The 18,269-nt window shown below is 43.4% G+C and overlaps 1 protein-coding gene across 1 annotated transcript in view; it reads left to right on the top strand.

The window, feature by feature from the left end:
* The window catches only part of IPMK (inositol polyphosphate multikinase), a 121,425-nt gene that overhangs the window by 67,464 nt on the left and 35,692 nt on the right, over positions 1–18,269 (top strand). Inside the window, exons 4-5 of the mRNA XM_085605757.1 lie at positions 4,856–5,028; positions 14,495–14,576. Of these exons, the coding sequence (XP_085461883.1) occupies positions 4,856–5,028; positions 14,495–14,576 (255 nt within the window). The remainder of the gene's footprint in view (positions 1–4,855; positions 5,029–14,494; positions 14,577–18,269) is intronic.

Genomic DNA, 18,269 nt, shown 5'->3' with positions numbered 1-18,269 from the left:
GCAACACGCTGTTAGGTAGAGCAGTGTGCGACCAATTGGACCTTTAACAACTAATTTGATGATTTTGCAGTCTTTCATATTTTTGTGTAATAGAACAATTCCTATAAAAATTGAATGAATAATTTGCCTTAAAGAACAATCACAACCCTTGTCAGGGTGAACCCTCAACATGACTAAATTAACCTTAGCTCAATCCCCCTGTAACACAGAGTAAACAGACCTAACAAGCATTGAAAATGCAATAGGTCTTGCCTTTGATTAAGTTATAGCCATTTGCTTTGCTAATGGTATTGTATAGCAAAGCAAATGGCTTTAAGTTAGGAAAAGGCGAGACCTATTGCATTTCTAATGCTTGTTCTCTCTAATACACAAACACAGGGACTCTGTGTATCTTTGTTACGTTCTCTCTTAACTATCTTTCTCTCTAACGCATACACATGTCCTCACTTTCATTTTCTGTCTTTTTCTCTGACACATACTCTTTTCTTTCTCTCCTTGTTACATGCACTCAATTTTTCACGTTCTTGCTTTTTCTCACTGACACACACTCCTGTTCTCTCTGAAACGCACTCTCTTTAACAAACATGCTCTCTCTCTCTGTTTCTCCCTCACTCTCTCTAATTCTCTCTGCCCCTTTTTCCTTTTCTCCCTTCTATTTTTCTGTCTCGCTCTCTTTCTGTATATACCTGTTGTTCCACTGAGTTGGAAAGCCTTCTGTGTACTCTGCAGCTTTTCAGAAATATGGGGATGCAGGAGGGAGCAAAATAAAAAAAGACACTGCATATTTTTTAATTTTTATGTTTACATGGGAAGGAACATTAGTGAATGTGCTCACATCCTTGCATATATTTGTTACATATTAACAGCGCATATATTTGTTCATACATTACCAGAACATACCTCTTTTTGAACGTGCAATTTTAAGGCCTAGAGTTGTATGAATTTGACTGTTTCCTGTCTATAACACGTATTTGTAATGCAATAGGTCTCACATTTTAGAAACTTTGACCTATTGCTATTGTAAATGGCAATGCCTTTTATTACTGAAGGTTTTAAAAAAAATAAATAGAAATTATTTAAAATGCCAATAGCTCAAAAGCTCGCAATTGCGGGACATACTGCATTGCAAATGCTTGTTTTTTTTATTGGTGAGATCTTCTTCAGGTTGCATGCAATTTTAAAGACAACAGAGGCCCTCAGATAAGAAAATGCTATTATTTTAAGTCCGAGATGTTGCATCTGGCGCATATGTAAAAGATGCAGCTGACTTGGTGTCAGGAAGTTTTACACTGTCTATTACATCATACAGTATCAGTTCAGTGTTCTTATTTACGCGTTCAATAGTCTGAAAGAACACTTTGCTGTTATATTTTTCACCATATCGTCATCAGTTGTATAATAATTGTGAATTGTTTCTTCAGTTAGGAGACAGCTTCCTACTTTACAGGAGCTTGAATTGATAGAAAACAAATGTTTAGTGCAAATTTGTTTTATTGATGGCTGTAACACTGGCTGAGAGAGTTAATTAGACACCGGTTTGGTCTTTTGAGGTGTGTTGCTTTCCCCAAAGATATCTTTGCCCCTCGTTCTCCGCTTTCTTCTTGTTTTCCTAAAATAAACACATTTTCTCTCAAACCAAAGAAAACTTGCTAATAAAACGAGGTAAATTTGCTAATTTTGTTTATGGGGCTCATAGCCCTTGCTTGATCAGCCCTTACATTTTTTGGGGGTACTAATGCGTTATTTGCTGTTTTATATAACACAAATGACATAAAGGTATCAGATCCCTCTACCTGAGAGCTGTTTCTACTGCATGCAGATAGGTTCCATGAGCTTAGTTATTAGGTTATTATTATTAGTTTATATGTGCAAGTTAACGGTGAGCCATTAAAAAATGTATTTATTAGAACAAGTAATGACGTTGAAGATTATCATACAACTTAAAATAGTACAGCCTGATTTCAGTGATCGGTGCATCATCTCATTGTAAAATAGAATGTCTCATAAGAGTGTCATGCTGCTGGTGCATTCTGAGTGAGTAGGCGTACCTCCAGTACGAAGCAGATGAGATTGTGCTGTACGAGTTAATAAAGAGTGGTCTGGATGACCATGGAAGCCCCTTCGAGAAAATGGCCACCTTCTATGCCAAGGCACAAAGTTTTCTCAATTGTCTAAGGGCCACTAATCTGCCAGCTTCAGAGGAGATTGGAAATCCCACCACAAGGCTGAACATGGAGCGGCCACCAGCCTTCTGTCAAGGCTGCCTCAAACCGACAAGGGAGCAACAGAGACGTTTTGCAAGACTGAGCGCTTGGTGCCTGGTGTAGTGGGATGATCCACACCATTGACAGGCCCTACAATTCAGAAATTGAATGTGCCAGAAGTGCACCGGTTGGTGGTGGGCACATGGCCAACCACACGCACCGTCCGATCCGATCTCTAAGAGTGTTGCCAGTGCAGGAGAGTGTTGAAGAGCGTGGTCATTGGACGCAAGGCTTTTGTGAGCAGATAGAGACCCCAAGCACCCCTCGAGAGCCTTAAAAGACTCCACTGGCAGGCTGACTGTAGTTTAGTGGATGTTGGGCGGTAGGGATCCCATGACTTCACTCAGTCTCAGGAGCACGGGGAGGAGTTACTGACCCTGCTGCCACCGTCTAGGTTACTACTGCTCTTTTGTCTGTTATATCACCTCTTGTACAGGGCCACCTTTGTTTGTTTATTTTAAAAAAATATAGTCCGTGTATAGTTTCCTCCAGCCACTGTGTTCTTAAAGTGCAACCGTTCTCTTACAAGAAAAATGGTAAAAGGCAATATCTGTTGCTTTGTTTTAGGATAAGTCCTAGTTTCTCACCTGCCCTATTATCACTTGACCTTCTCGGACTGCTATCCACTTCAACCGGATCTACAGACCTCCTAAGCCCAACTTGTGCTTCAGAGAATATTCTGAAACTTCACAGCCACTACCTCCATTCAAAAAAACTTTTCCTACTTTCTTTGGCGATTTCAACCTCAACCCCTGAATATCGAGTCACACATCACCCAGCATAACCAATGGTAAAGACATCACCCTTGACTTCATCTTAATAGCCTCTCCACCAATACAATGCAAGCCCCTGATATTCTTGGACTGGAATGAACATTGTGCAACCCATATCTCCATAACACCAACAGTAATTGCAGCTCCACTTCTTTTCCAAGAGGTTATCAGTCTTAAGTGGACAGTGATACTCTAGATACAAGACCTTGCAAAACTGGAGAAAGCTGCTAATAAAAGGAAAAGCCAGAATACAGATCTTCTCCAGCTATGTTTCTGGGATCTGAAACAACATCCCTGTTCTCCTGAGAACTGCTCCAAATCTCCTTCAAATTAGGAAAAGAGCTTAAGGGTCACTTATTCTGAGAACAGTACAGCTCAGTGTGATGGAAATCGCCATCCACAAATATTTTGCCTCATTGTAAATAATCTTGAATCTCATGTCAGGTTGCTCTACCTCTCCAACTTCCTGGTATACAATGCTCCATTGCTCTCTAACTTTGCTCATGTTTCACAAATACCCTCGTCAGCACTGAAATGTGCACTTGTTTTTATTACTGTAAGGATTGGTCATTACCGCTTCTCCGCTGGCCATCGGCTGTGCCGCAGCGACTTGCTCCTGTATCACGGAACATCCTTTCTGGGCTAAGGACGCGGGTGCGTCGTTCTCAACTAGTTCCATCATGCTCCTCCTACTCACATTAGCTTTTTGGTACGAGTATTTCCACGGGTCTAATTCAGAACGCTCCATGAAGGATAGCTGAGCTGTAATTTTGCCATATTGGTTCTCTAAATTTCTTAATTGATTGTAAAAATAAATACTTTACTTGGAGCTACAAACGCTGCAATAGTAAACTACTCTGTTACATTGTCTTCCCTATCCATGATGGCCGTAACTTTTCTTTGATGTTGTCGCATATTGCTTTTTCCACTATAAAAGTTGGTCCATTGTGATGTCCAGTGGTTTTGTTATTGTTCCTGAATTGCTGCTCGCTCACTGGACTCCATGGACTTTCTGAGCTCTCTCCAGTTCCTGTTACTCTGTTATTCGCCCTACAGCATGGCCAGGTCCGCTCGAATCTTCTTTTCTGGTCTCCAGTTTTTTTCTCCTCCATGTTGATTACTTTCTGGAGCATTGCTAGACTAGCTGTACAATCTGGCATCTGGTACTGTCTCTGGAGATAAATGGCCATTTCTATGAACCGAGAAGACATGTACATGGTTATTGTCATGCTTTCCCAAAACAATACTGCTTTCACTGATGCCAATCCATATTCCTGGACCCAGAAACTGCTTTCAAGAAATTGTTCTGAAATATTTTTTTATTTCCTATTCCCTCCGCTTCCTATAATGAAGAAGTTGATGTTTCTTCCCTATAACAGTAGTTCTCCATCAAAACAATTGATCTTTTCTTTTCTGATTTTAATGCAGATTGAACTATTTGGCCTTCTTTAAAACCTTGGCAATGTCCAAATGGCAATGAATCAGCTTGTTGATGAAACGTGATTGAGAACTCTAGTTTAGGTAATCAACAATGTGACCTTACTTTATATGCATGGTGTTTATTGTGTCATACCATCCAGAGTCTTCTAATTTCTCACGCTTGCAGGTAAGTGAGGGCTGTTTTTTTAGTTCATTCTAGCCTTTTTTTCATAGATTGGTAACATAAAGGCTTAGAATAGACATAACCTTTTTAGGAAATTTGAGCTTTGAACTAAAGTTCTAGGCTAAGCACTGCTCTTTGCACAAATGCTTTAACTTTGTTTAAAGTGTGTTTACTTTTCAGTCTATTTATCTAATGCAAGTGTTTCTTTCATCTAGATCTATACTTAAAACTGGAAGATGTGACTCGTAAATTTAATAAGCCGTGTATAATGGATGTAAAAATGGGGCAGAAAAGCTATGATCCATATGCTTCCAATGAGAAGATTCAACAACAGATCAGCAAGTACCCACTTATGGAGGAAATTGGCTTCTTGGTACTTGGCATGCGGGTAAGGTCATACACTTTTATTCATGCTGTCTTGGTTTAGTGATATGTTAAAGAGTCATTAACCATTCTTATTTATAATATCTTATGAAATTATTTCTGATGGATACTTCCGACTGCAGATTCCTCACCTAGTGAATATTCCCTAGGCATCTGACAGGGTCCAGAAACCTTAAAGCAGTTCTCCTGTATGCCGGTTGGAGTCGACTGGAGATAGGCTGACGTTGTTCCAGTCAATCGCAGTTGGCAAGAGTAAATATCGTTTATTTCATGCAAACTCTTCCATGACCCGTTTCGGCCAAGAATGGCCTTGATCAAGGTTGCATAAAAAAAACGACATTTCATTTTGCTTTCTGCAAGAAATTATTTTTCTTTTGGCTTTATCATGTGTATATGATATATATAATTTATTTATATTACAAAATGCCAATGTGTAGTTATAGTTAGGACCTAGTTACTATAGGAAATTGATTTTTTTGTTTTACTAATAACTTTGCCACAATTTGACAAATCTTCCCAAAACAACGTTCATCCTCCTCTACTCCATCCTGGAAAGTTTTAAGGGGATCCATCAAGTGGGATCTGAGGGAAAAAGAGGGTCCCAAATCGCAATTTCCCCAAGCAGTTTGCATAGAGATTTTAGAAGCACGCTGGTTAGTAGCTTTTGAGAAATGATGGTTCAACATTTATAGATATCTGGATGGTTGGTTTTGCGGGAGTCCTACATGCATGCAACTTAAAAAAATAAAATGGAGTGATCAGTCTGGCCGAGAGGCTTAACCGCCCCTCCCCATCCCCATCGGCCGCATCACTCCTTTGGGAGCCTACCTCTTTGATTGGCTGGCTGCAACATGAATAAAAATGTTTTGTCCACCATTACAAAACTCAGGACTTGGTTCCTGTGTCCTAAAGATAGATATAAAATAAGGTATAAGGGAGCGGGCTTGTGTTACATCTCTGGGGATAGGTTCCAGAAGTACCCTCCAGGGCCAAATAAAAAAAAAAACATTGTGAATTTGGGACACTGTGATCCTAAACGAGTCCCGCTGACCCCGAGCCAGCCTCTAGATACTTGCAGGAATCCCACAGGAAGCCGCATAGTCCCTTGGCTGCCGCAAGAGTCCAGCGGCATTGGGGAAAAAAATGGGGGGTGAGGGCTTGGTGTTGGTTGGGGGTAGACTGCTTAGATGGGTTGGACACCAGGCCTTGGAAACCAAGGACTGCTTAGGTCAAGCATTGGGGAAACCAGCAAGGTGAAGTGGGGTCTTGCGTGCTGTGCCCAGCTGGCTGAATGCCTCTGGAAGTGCCCTGGACCACCAGGGAACTTCTCTGGTGCTGAACCACCTGGCAGGATCCCTAAACGCAAGGGTGGATAAACTCGGGTAATGAGGCTTATTGGAACACTAATATCCGTTACACTCAGAGGTGACACATCAATGAAGACAACCCTGGCTCAGTCTTTTTTGCCACTGCTGAGAATGCACAATGTCAGTAATTTTGCACGTAAGAGTTTCTAAGGTGGCACTCTCTCTGAGGTGCATTCTGTATAGAGTGGAGCTCGGGACTCCTCTGCCTCTCCTGCCTAAGTTCTTAAGAAGGTCAGGAACGACCATGCCCAAACCATCCTAGTAGCACTTGATTGGGCTAGGAGAATATGGTGCCCAGAATACCTGTGTATTAGCATCTGTCCTCCGATCAAGCTGTTGCTTCAGTACGAAGGACGTGGCCCTTAGGAGGCCACGCGGGCTACTTACAACCACCTGCTATGCCTTCCCAAGAATGAAGAGTCGGTCAGACAGTGGAGAATACAAACTGACATGGTTATTGGCAATACTCTGCAGAGGAGTCCAGTCAGACCTGCACCCTACGAGGGACGGACCTCCTCCCCCCCCCCCCCCAACAGTCTATGGTGGATAATCATTCCTCTCGTGAAGCCCTCAACCACGCCCATAATGGAAAACTACCGGCCTGAGACAAACATGAAGACAGAGGCACAGTAGGGTAAGCGAACACTTGCCAGTTGGGTACATGTTATCAAGACCTCAAGGCCACGGCGCTGGGTCTCAGCATCTTCTAACGTTGGAGCAGAAACTACACATTCAGATAAGCATTGCCAGGGCAAAATGGCCTATTCATTAGTTAAGTCAGAAAACAGCCTTGAGTAGCAAAGAAAATAACGAAATGCAGTGTTCTGCTGAGGCAAGCAACATAGGCAACGAGGATTAACTCTGGTCCAGTCTAAGCAGCCTAATAGAAATTACGAAATGCAAAATGGAGTCACACTTGCTAACTGAAGCCTGCACATTACGGGGATAACTCAGTAGGTTGCATAACATGAATACAAATGGCATCTATTTAGCTACCCACTGCTAACCTAATATAGCATAGGACGAATGCGTTGCAGGGATGGGAGTTTCAAACCTAACAGACCCTCCTTTTAGCAGAAGTGGCTAAATCCTTTATTTGGCTATCTGGTAGGGTCTTTACAATTCTAAGGGGGAGAGCAAATGCATAGGTAAGCATGTGACAATCATGTAGCACTAGGAGCAAAGCAACACTTTAAAAATGAAAATACTACTAATACTCAACTATTCCCTCATCTATGAGCATTAACTCCTTCAGTGCCCATGACGAGATGGTCTCGTCATGGAACGCGGTTGCGCTGTGCCCATGACGAGACTATCTCGTCATGAACCCCGCCTGCTAATGAAAGGGCCGGCACAGGGCGGGGAAAGGGCGGGGCACTGAAGGGGTTAAATCCTGGATATCCTACCCTGCATCATCATAGAGACTTTATTATTACATCCGGAGAGCCCAGTAGTAGGTGTGAGCTTGCTCCCACAATAAGTGCAACATGCTGGAAGGCAATTAATGCATAGGCAACATGTAAAGATGACACCTGCGATAGCTAGTAGAACCATTAGTATCTTTCAACCCCATGATGTCAATAGACCCCAGAGCCACCCTGAGAGGGACCATGAACCATTATCTTGGTGGATCTCTGAGTCAAGTCTGTGTAATTTCTGTATTGCAGAGTAGACAGTAGGTTTTGAAGAGCAACAAGCCTCTTGGCCTAAAGCTAGACTGTAATATTGGTTAATATACCTGCAGTTGTATTAATGACTCCCTCAACTACTCTGGGCAGGCGTCGAATATTACGGCTATTGAACATGGGACCCCAGAATGGCAGAATGCCCTTTATTATGTCAGAAAATTGCTGTAGTGAAGTATCTTGTCTGATCAATACCATCTGCGTTTACTACTCTCTTAAATCGGGGAGCTAGAGAACTCCTGCGGTGGAGGCAGTGAGTCTTGTGGTAGTTGGGACGGGCTATATAGATTGGGGAAAGGAGGTAAGAAAGATAGCACCTCCCAGACCATCCCTCAGGAAACCACACATAACCACGTCCGGGCTGGACTGGTCCCATTGGGCACAGGGTCAAGACTGATTTGCATATGGCTGGGTCCAAACTGGAATGGCATGGTGAACAAAAGAACGATGGATTTAGGCCCAGAGCTCTGTACTGGGGTGAATGTATGACATTGTTCTGCATTCTGCCCATCAACAGTTCTTTTTGGATTTGTCACCCCAAGTGGGACGGGTATGCTCAGACGTGAGTCCCGTGCTCTCCATGCCACTGGAATCAAGCTATCCTGGCTGAAGAGGGGTGAAACCCCGAAACCGGTCCTAGGATGCTTGTTTCCAGTCCAGGGAGGACCTAGCCTGGCAGTTCGGGCTGGACTTTTCCCATTGGGCACAGGGTCAAGACTGATTTGCATATGGCTGGGTCCAAACTGGAATGGCATGGTGAACAAAAGAACGATGGATTTAGGCCCAGAGCTCTGTACTGGGGTGAATGTATGACATTGTTCTGCACTCTGTCCATCAATAGTTCTTTTTACACATAACCACGAGCACCACAAACAAAATAAACATTAGGTGGTGGGATCAAGAGAGGACTTTTGGGCGTTCTCAATATGGAAGTGGTGTTGCATCTACTGTCCCCCACCTCTTTGTCTCCCGCCCCTTGAACACAAAAAGAAGCCAATACGTCTACCCCTGCCAGGGGTATGGTCTTATCTTCAGTGACATTGCAGGCTTGGAAGGATTGGTAATATTCAGATACATTGAACTGCGAAAACCTATCTCTATCCATCCCTGTTCTGTTGGCCTTCCTACCTCACTCTGCTGCTGTGAGGCAAGAACTCAAGAATACTCGTTCAAACCTCCCATCTCCAGGGCAAACACCAGGTGAGGACCTATTTTGTGGCTATACATTCATGGTCCGAGAACGGGAACTGGTACCTCTTTTGTCCAAGGAGTCAACTTGAGAATGAGCGGATCAAACTAAGTGAGGTGAACCATCCCACTCTGAACATAGGATAAGGGCATTGGCAACAAGTTCTCACTTTGATGCGTGACAGAAGGTAACAGCCCACACACCCAAGATTTTGTTGTATTATAAACAGCATGCGTTTGGTGCAACGTTTGAATAAAAACATTATCCTTGTAGGACTTCAGGTGCTCTTCTTTGTGAGGCGCTATGGTCCTAAAAATATGCTCAGTAGGTGTTGGCGTAGTACTTATACAAGCATGCACAGGATATTTTTCTTCTAGGAAGAATAGCACCCCAGATACAAATATCAGAGAAAGCAAAATTATAACCACAAACCCTATTTTAGTCTTGGTGGACCAGGAGGACCAAACAGGACCATTTGAAATGGGACATGGAGCTGCAAAGGTCTGCTCCTCATCGGGGATAGGACTACCAAAGGGATAGATTTAGAAAACTTTAAGGGCAACTTGAAGGTGTCACAAGGGAAAGAAAAAGTCACGGGCTAGGGCCACTATTGCAGCAACAGTACCAGGGGGCACAAATCACCCAGCTTCTGTTTAGAGCTTCGCCGGTAGGCTCCTGTTGTTCATCAACGACAGTGCTATGGAGCACTCCCACGGAGGAGCTGCGTGATCGCTGCCCTTGCAGAAAACAAATCCTCTTCCTTAAGTATAGGGCACCCTACCTCCTTGGCAAGTGCCCTCAACTATCCTGTTCAGTGTCCAGGGCAGTGCACCAGTGTAGCTCACTCTAATCTAATGCAGGCACCTTAGGCACTGCACCTGCGCCCTATGCTCAAGTCTTTCCCTAATTCCTGGACTGTTTGGCTGGTGCACCGTCCTATTTCTGGGGCCTCCGATTGCATTTTGTCACAGCAGGCACTGTTTCATCAACAAAAAGGGGCATCGAGACTCCGAGTCGGGTGTATTGGGATTGGAAACAGTGTCATTCGAGGCAGCCCTTATCTCCGGGGGAGGATCACCTCAAACAGGGCTGTGTCACTCTCTTCGTCCGTCTGCACCCACCTGATCCGGGCGTCAGAGAAGGGAACGAAGCGTGGCATCCTCTCACTTTCCTGGTCAGCGATGCCTTCGTTGACCCAGCGGTCATACGGGAGCGGGAGAGGCACTCACTTCACATGAGATTCATGGCTTTCTGCCGTCTACCTTTACAGCCTTACGATTGACGAGAAGAACGATGACTTGCCCCTTCCACCTCGGCTCCAAACAGTTCTTCCGCTGGAAGTTCTAAATCAGTACATAATCGCTGGGCTTTATCCAATGCCTGGGCCCCTCTGGTACTGGCTGTATGTGGCGTGCATCTGTTGACGAAGAGAACGAAGATCTTTTGATAATTCTTACAAATAGTCTACAAGCAGGGGGTACTCTATCTTGGAAAAGCGTTTAGGTCTTGGGATGCCCCAGACATTAGCAGGGCGCCCGAAGACCACTTCATACGGTGACAACCCTGTTCTAGAATGCGCTGTTGCTCTGGTAGATAGTAAAGCCAAGGGTAACGCATCTGGCCATCGCAATCTTGTGCTTTCTTGAATCTTTGCTAGCTTCAGCTTATGAGTACCATTGTACTTCTCAACTAGAGACAAGCTGTTGATGCACACGCAAACTATTCAAATGTGTGTATACAAATTCAGTGGACAAATGACATTAATTAGAACTCTTGTTCTTCTTTATTCTTGAAAAGAAATCTTCCACTCCCAACGCGTTTCGTCGCGATAGGGATTAACCCAAGCGACTTCCTCAGGGCTGGAAGTAATGAAATTACAATAAATCCAAATAGCTCTCTAATGTACATGATAAATATACATTCTCATAAATTTGTAGTAGATGGCAGCAAAGACAAAATACATTCCACGAGAAACATAATACCGTTTCAATTAACATGCAATATGTTCTTTCCAAATAATTCCAATTTTAAATAACTTTTTCATTATTAAAAATCCATGTCGACCAATATTTGTAGAAACCCAGTGCCCTGCTTGACCAATTGCTCAAACTCTAAACTAAATATCATGTACGAGTCAATAATTAGTGGTTAAGGCATGCGATTTCACCTTTTCTTTGGGGGTGAACTGCACTTCTGTTTTGGGTGCGTTTACTACATGATATTATCTGTCCGTAACCAAAACTTTCTATCTGCGCATTCTATGCCCTTTTCTATCTTCCCTCTTTCATAGGCTACTGCTTTCTGCTTTATAGACCTGTGTCAAAAGTGCCAACATTTGGAACTCTCTAAAAAATGGCCAGTACAAAAATGGAACAATTTTTGCATTGAATTAGAACTTTGTTGGTTAATTGACAACCCACAACCATATTTCTGATGATCAAAGAAAAAAGTGCAATATTTTTTGTCCATCATGCCACCCGCAAAGATAGTCATAGAATGAATACTCACAGCAGTAAATTGTCTGTCATTTGCAGCCATCATGCAAGCTGCCAATTTTGCTGCCTAATTAAAAAAGTGCCTACAGGGAACCCTTGGGTCATTTCAAGCATTTAATTGCCAGAGTAAAGTATTTTCAAACGTCCCTGCATGGCAGAATATATAAGAGGCATATGGGTGTTGGATATTGCAAAACATTACTGCAAGATCACTTTCCACAATGGTCCACCCCAAACCCATCAGTGGTATATTAAACATCACTCTTGGACTGGTTGGTGCAGATAACCCCATCCCTTTTTCAAAAAGGTGGTTGAACATTTTTCAAAACGTCAAAGGAACAAAGGCAGCTCATGCTGCTAATTCATAGTCAAGAAGGTCTCCCAATACGAATTTCCAATAATTTTGGCTCTCAAATCTTCCAGCTGGAAGGTTAAAAGAATGTTGTTGCTGTTGCATATTTATCTTTGCATATAACATGTAGAATGTATCTGAGCCAGTCACAGTAAACTCTTTTAACATTCTGATCTTTGAGATATAGGTGTTTCCTAATCGTCATCACTGACAGAGAATATACATTTCTTACCTTTGGAATGAAATAAGACTCCCTATACAGTGCAGTGATAATACCCTTTCTGTGTAACAAGGGAATCTCATTCTTCCTTTTTGATAGTTGATTGGCTGGCCAAGACTGTCTCCCAGCAGACTGTAGTGCAGCATCTTCTACCCTCACAGGAGAGATTTAAGACTCCCGATCAATGAGCCAATTCAAACCTCCTTCCTGTTTTGTCAGTTAATATTAAGAAGCAGTGTTGGGCATGTTTCTTCCAAAGGACAGTTTGTTGTTAATCCGCTTTACTGGGTCCGGCTTTGGGAAAAACACCCACATGTAACCATTTCAAGCTGGATGTCATCAAGCATTCAGCTGCTATTTTTGCAACCTTTAGCCCCTCCTGAGAGCATCCATGTCAACTCCAACTTTGGTCTTCAGACATTGCCCTATCATGAATCTCTGTATGATTATTGTGTAGGATATTCAACCTACTGTTGGTGTTACACACTTGACACATTTTTCAGGAGTGATGCGCCGTTTGGCTAGGAGTTCCTCAGAAAATTGTTGGTATTGGCTAGCCATTAATGCTTGGCCTCTCTTTATGCTTGGTGTCTCTCCCATCACCAGGGAATCCAAGTTGGATTATGAGGACGTGGAATAAAGTTACTTTCATTAGGCATACATTATTCTTAGTCCTGGTTTCTTGCCTATTCCCACTCCACTTCTGTGAGCCTTTCAACCACTAACCATGTCCATTCTGACAGCTTACAAATTGGAGAAATTGTTAAAGGTGTGCCTAACATATGTACAGTACAGGCCTTGGAGTACAGTCAACAGTGCTAGAAGTGCTGGTTGTATTTTTTTTTTAAATGTTTGGTACAAAGATATGTTAATAAAATATGTACTATTTTGATGGCATCATGGATCTCTATGAATTCTAAAAGTGATCAGAAAAAACTCCCCACTTCCCTTAGATTAATCAGAGGGTATAAGTCAGCCATAATAGTTATAGTTTGACTATTTCGAATATGATAGATAGCTTGGCCATTAACAACTTAGGGAAGCATTTTCCAGTCTACAATGCAGTGTTTCAGCAGTTAAGATGGTTGAGAATTTGAGAAACTAGAAGCATCATAGAAGAACATTAATAATTTTCCCTCTGGTGTTAGGAGCACCATAGTGGATAATTTTTCTGTGTATAGAGAGTGGTTCTATTTATGGCATATGGCAGGTGAAAAGACCAGGGCTTGTGAGCGGGCTTTGGAGTAAATATGGAAGCCCGGTTACTGATATCTCAGGCGTGTTATCTATATCATTTTTATTTGAGCAGAATATGAAAGGCGTTTTAGATGATTCAGTTGTTTTATGTTGGTTTTAGGAGGAAGCTAATGAACATTTTGGAAGACTGGTAATATCTAATCAAAGAATTTAATTCCCTAACGTGTATGGTAGATGTTCACCTTTTAGTAGCTCTTTTTTGTGATGGTGTGAGTACGCCATCCTGTTTGTAGTTTGGATGTGCACAACGTTCATCATTGTCCTTGTAATGGTTCTTACTCACACTCACCTTCTGGCTCATTCTGCCTGCATTTCTTTTACTGTGTACTGTCCCTCTGCATAGAGGACCTTTTAGGGATACTGGACATTGTTTTTTCCAAAATGATCTCTTGATTCTAATTTGGCTCCTTAACTCCTCCCACCATACTTACTTTCTCATTTTTGCCCCTCCGCTTTATTAGATTCATAGATTCACATCATCAAAACCCATCATCTCTGCTTTCTGCTGTTACCTAGTGGGAAGAACATACAAGTCTGTTCTTATCCCCATTTACTCTGGATCTTTGTTGATGGCATAACAGCCTGATCTTTTGAACATTTTTCTCTGGTTAGCTACTGCTGGACACTCCTCTGTTCTCCCACCCAAGCTTGAAATGTACATAAATGACTAAATGATCTTGCGCCTAGACTTGAAGATATACACATTTCCAACAATAGATTATGTTGCGGTCTATTACACTTGGTAATGATTCCAACCAGCCCCAAGTAACCAATGACTTTAAGCACTGCCCCAACATCCAGTCCAAATAACTTTGCCAAAGCAAGTATTAAAGAGGCAAGGCCAAGTTACAGGTTACAATACAGTCTATACAGTCTTTATAACAAATCGCTTCTCTTTTTATTAGGTTTACCATGCCAATTCAGACAGTTATGAGACACATAACCAGCACTATGGAAGGAGTTTGACAAAAGAAACTGTGAAGGAAGGTAAGAGGAAATAAATTTAGTTCTAAAATTCTAATGGGCCTGTTTAAAAGTCAATTGCAGCTTAGTACACATTGTGCATTGCTAATAGTCCTCTAAGTCATTGCATTCCTGAGATGTTTATCTTTAAATTCTGCTATTGATAATCTTGTGAAATGTGATATTTAATAGACTTTTTGTCGCAGATTCCTTACCTTAGAATATTCCCCAGACATCAGACTGGATCTGGACATTTTAATACAATACCTTTGGTGCGCCGCTAGGTGGGGTCATTCGGCTCCATGTTGGCATATTCCATGCCGGAAGTGACATGCACGGTGCCTATATAGACGCCAACTCAGCGTTCTGACGTAAGTTATTTTCTTTCCGTACCCGTAAGTGCTGATTCGTGAAGAGCGACCCCTCAGTCACTTTTTGACTTTTTATTTTCTCGACCTTGTCTACACTGTCTTGAGAATTTATGCTCCAGGTGTGACAAGGATGTCCCTCAAGAAACGTACAGGTTGCAAGACATGTGGTGTCTGTCACAGGTAGATGTCTGTGACAGACCCACACTTGATCTGTCTATGGCATTTTGAAAGGGACTTGAGGACATGCACCTGAAGGCGGTGAGTGAGCTTTACCTCAAGCTTCTCACCGCGGACGACCCTGCAATGTTCATGATCCCAGTTGCGTGGAAGGGACCGTTCGCAGAGCTATACCCCGACAATAGTCTTCTCGATCAAAGTAGTCTGGTAAGTCCCACCCCATGCAGAATTTCAAGAAGTTGAAGAGGTCTTCATCTTTAAAACACAAAGAACTATCTTGGGTCTAGGAGTGAGCAATAATCACAAGTGACAGAGGTTAGTTACGGTAAACGCCCACTAGGAAAAATCCCTTTATAGGACTGGAACACTCACTCACCCTAGGTGACATGCTTCATCATTGAGTTCTTTCTCCCGATGGAAAAACCTAGTTCCACCGAGGGCTACAACCCCCTCACTGTGAGGGAGGAGTCCAGGGATGTTATATGTAAAGATGAGGCTGTATACAAAAGAGATCATTTTTAGTCCCTTATGCGGTGAGTGGAGTGAGAAAACAGCAGCGCAAACAATAAGCTAATTTAGGAAAAAGAGTGTGGTGAAGTTAAAACTGAGTGGTGAGAACCAAAATATTTTTATTTTGTAGGTTTCACCATCAGGGTTAAAAAGCAGTGCAGTGGGAGAATGAGCTCCATTAGATATATTTTCACATATTGTCTGATTGGCATTCCCAAACCCCTTTTTTTGCTCAATAGTTGTATGTCACCAGACAACCTTATTTAAATTCCATCATTTATTCCTCTTTTGACTGAAGGCCAGTCTACCTAATATTCATACATAGTCTTCAAGTTGGTCTGTTTGCTGATGTGTCTCTCTGTGACACTTAAGAATGTTTTGAGAAATAGACCAATTTGTCAGCAAGTAGGTGTCAGCATCAGGGAAATCTCACCGACGCTGTCCAGATCTCGGATGGAACTGTAAAAGACCTGCAGTAGTGGCTGACGACCGAGGATTGGGTCAGCATCAGACCCCTCTCCATTGCCAGCAACAGTTAACTAAAGTGACAGATGCTTCACTCCTGGGCTTGGGCAGCCGTCCGGGAGAGGTGGGGATCAGAAGACTCTGATCTCCTTCAGAATCCCAGGTCCCACATAAGCCTGCTGGATCTTTGAGTGATCGGATTGACATTATAGGCCTTTCTTTCCTTGATCAGGGGAATTCTGGCACCGGTGTTCAGGGAAACACCACCGCCATGTGGTACTGCAATAAAGAGGGCGTGTGTGGTTGTGGACCCTTTGCCAAGATGCTCTCCACCCTGGGGAACGTCAGGGTAGTCCCTGGAGGTTCAACACCTGGTGGGCTCTCTGAATGCCATGGTGTATGGACTCAGCCGTCGATGTCTAGTGGATCATAAATGGCATCTTCTTCCCAAGGTGGTGCAAGGTGTCTTTCAAGAATGGAGAATCCTGGTCAGAATTGTTTGCCTCGGCCAAGAATGCAACACGTCATCACTTCAGCGCGCTTGAGTTTCCAAGGCGGCTCTCGTCGTCTCGAGTGAAGTTCCAGCCTCCTGTATGCCTTTACACAGATACTACCCCTGCCCAGATTTCTCAAGGAGATCAGGAATGACCTGGCTAAAGTAATTTTTGTGGATTTGGATTGGACAAGGAAAGTCTGGTATCCTGAGAAATTGAACATGAACATTGGTCCTTTGAGGAAGATCTTCTTTTGCAGTAATGGGGAGGATTTTGTACCCACACCTGCGTACCCTCGGCCTTGGTGCATAGAGATTGACTGGCAACTGTTCACAGCTTTCAACCTTTAATTTCCAGAAGTCTGATGTTATTCTGGCAGCCAGGCGTCCCTCCACCAAGATGGTATACACCTTCTGCTGAGACAACGTTGTGGCATGGTGTGCATCAAAGACCATCCACTCTCTCTCTGTACCCCTTTCCCACGATTTACTTTTTTCACTCTTTGGCCCAGCAGGGCTCTACTCTGGTTACTGTTAAGGGCTACTGATCAGCCATTGCGTCACTCTTCCATTTGCCGGACCAACAATCTATGCTCAAGTTACCTGTTGTGAGTTTGTTCCTTAAAGGTCTCCAACATATGTTTCCTCCCAGACCATTAATCATGCCCCAGTGGGATTTACATTTAGTTCTGACTTTTAAGATGTGTGTGCCTTTTGAGCCGCTGTGTCACAGCCCACTGCGGTTACTAACCATAAAGGCAGCTTTCCTATTGGCCATCACATCGGCCAGGAGGGTCAGCAAACTGCAGGAACGGTGTGTGCACATTCCTTTTACCACCTCTTAACCAGTCAAGCTGGTCCTTCGAACATGTGCCTCCATCCTTTTCATGAAGACCTAAACATTACCTTGCCTACCTCCTTTGTTCTGCCTCACCGTTCTAAAGAAGAACAAAAGAGACTCAACCGTCTGGAACCAAAAAGAGCGTTGTCGTTCTACAATGATAGTACCAATAAGTTTCGGGTGGACAATTAACTCTTCTTTGGATATGTTGGGGCTAAGTAGGGGAAAGCCATGTAGAAACGGACCGTTTTACGATAGGTAGTGCTTTATAAATATCTGCTACGCATTGGCCAAAAATCAATCCCCTGATGACTTATTCTACCCGAGCAACGACTGCGACCGCCGCATTAGCTCACGGAGTCCCTGTCCTGGACATCTGTCGGACCTCTCTGCACATGTTTACCAAACACTACTCCCTGGAAAGTCAGGCCCATCGTGATGGTCACTTTTCCCTTTCAGACTTTCTTGTTTAAATAGTTTTTGCAGCCCCACCTCTGGGCGACCTTTGACCCTGCCTGCAGGTAGGTCGCCCCCCCCAGCCGCCACACGGTCCTCCTGTGCCCTGCTGCTGCCAAGTGAGTCCCTGCGCCTGCTGACACCCCGCTCACGGTGCTCTGTTCAGCGACCCGTTTTCTCTCTGTACCCCGCTTCTTGTGGCTTCGACTGTGCCCCAGTGACCCGTTTCTTCATTTTGTACCTCGCTTCCTGTTGCCTTGATTGTGCCCCAGTGACCCGTTTTTTATTCTGTACCCCGCCTCCTTGCTGTGACTGTGACCCGTCTCTCCATTTTGTACCCCGCTTCTTGTTGCCTTGATTGTGCCCCAGTGACCCGTTTTTTATTCTGTACCCCGCTTCCTTGC

The sequence above is a fragment of the Triturus cristatus genome, chromosome 1_2 (genome assembly GCF_964204655.1).
Source record: "Triturus cristatus chromosome 1_2, aTriCri1.1, whole genome shotgun sequence".
Lineage (NCBI taxonomy): Eukaryota > Metazoa > Chordata > Amphibia > Caudata > Salamandridae > Triturus > Triturus cristatus.
Note: the sequence above shows the minus strand (reverse complement) of the source record. Positions and strands in the feature narration are given on the sequence as shown.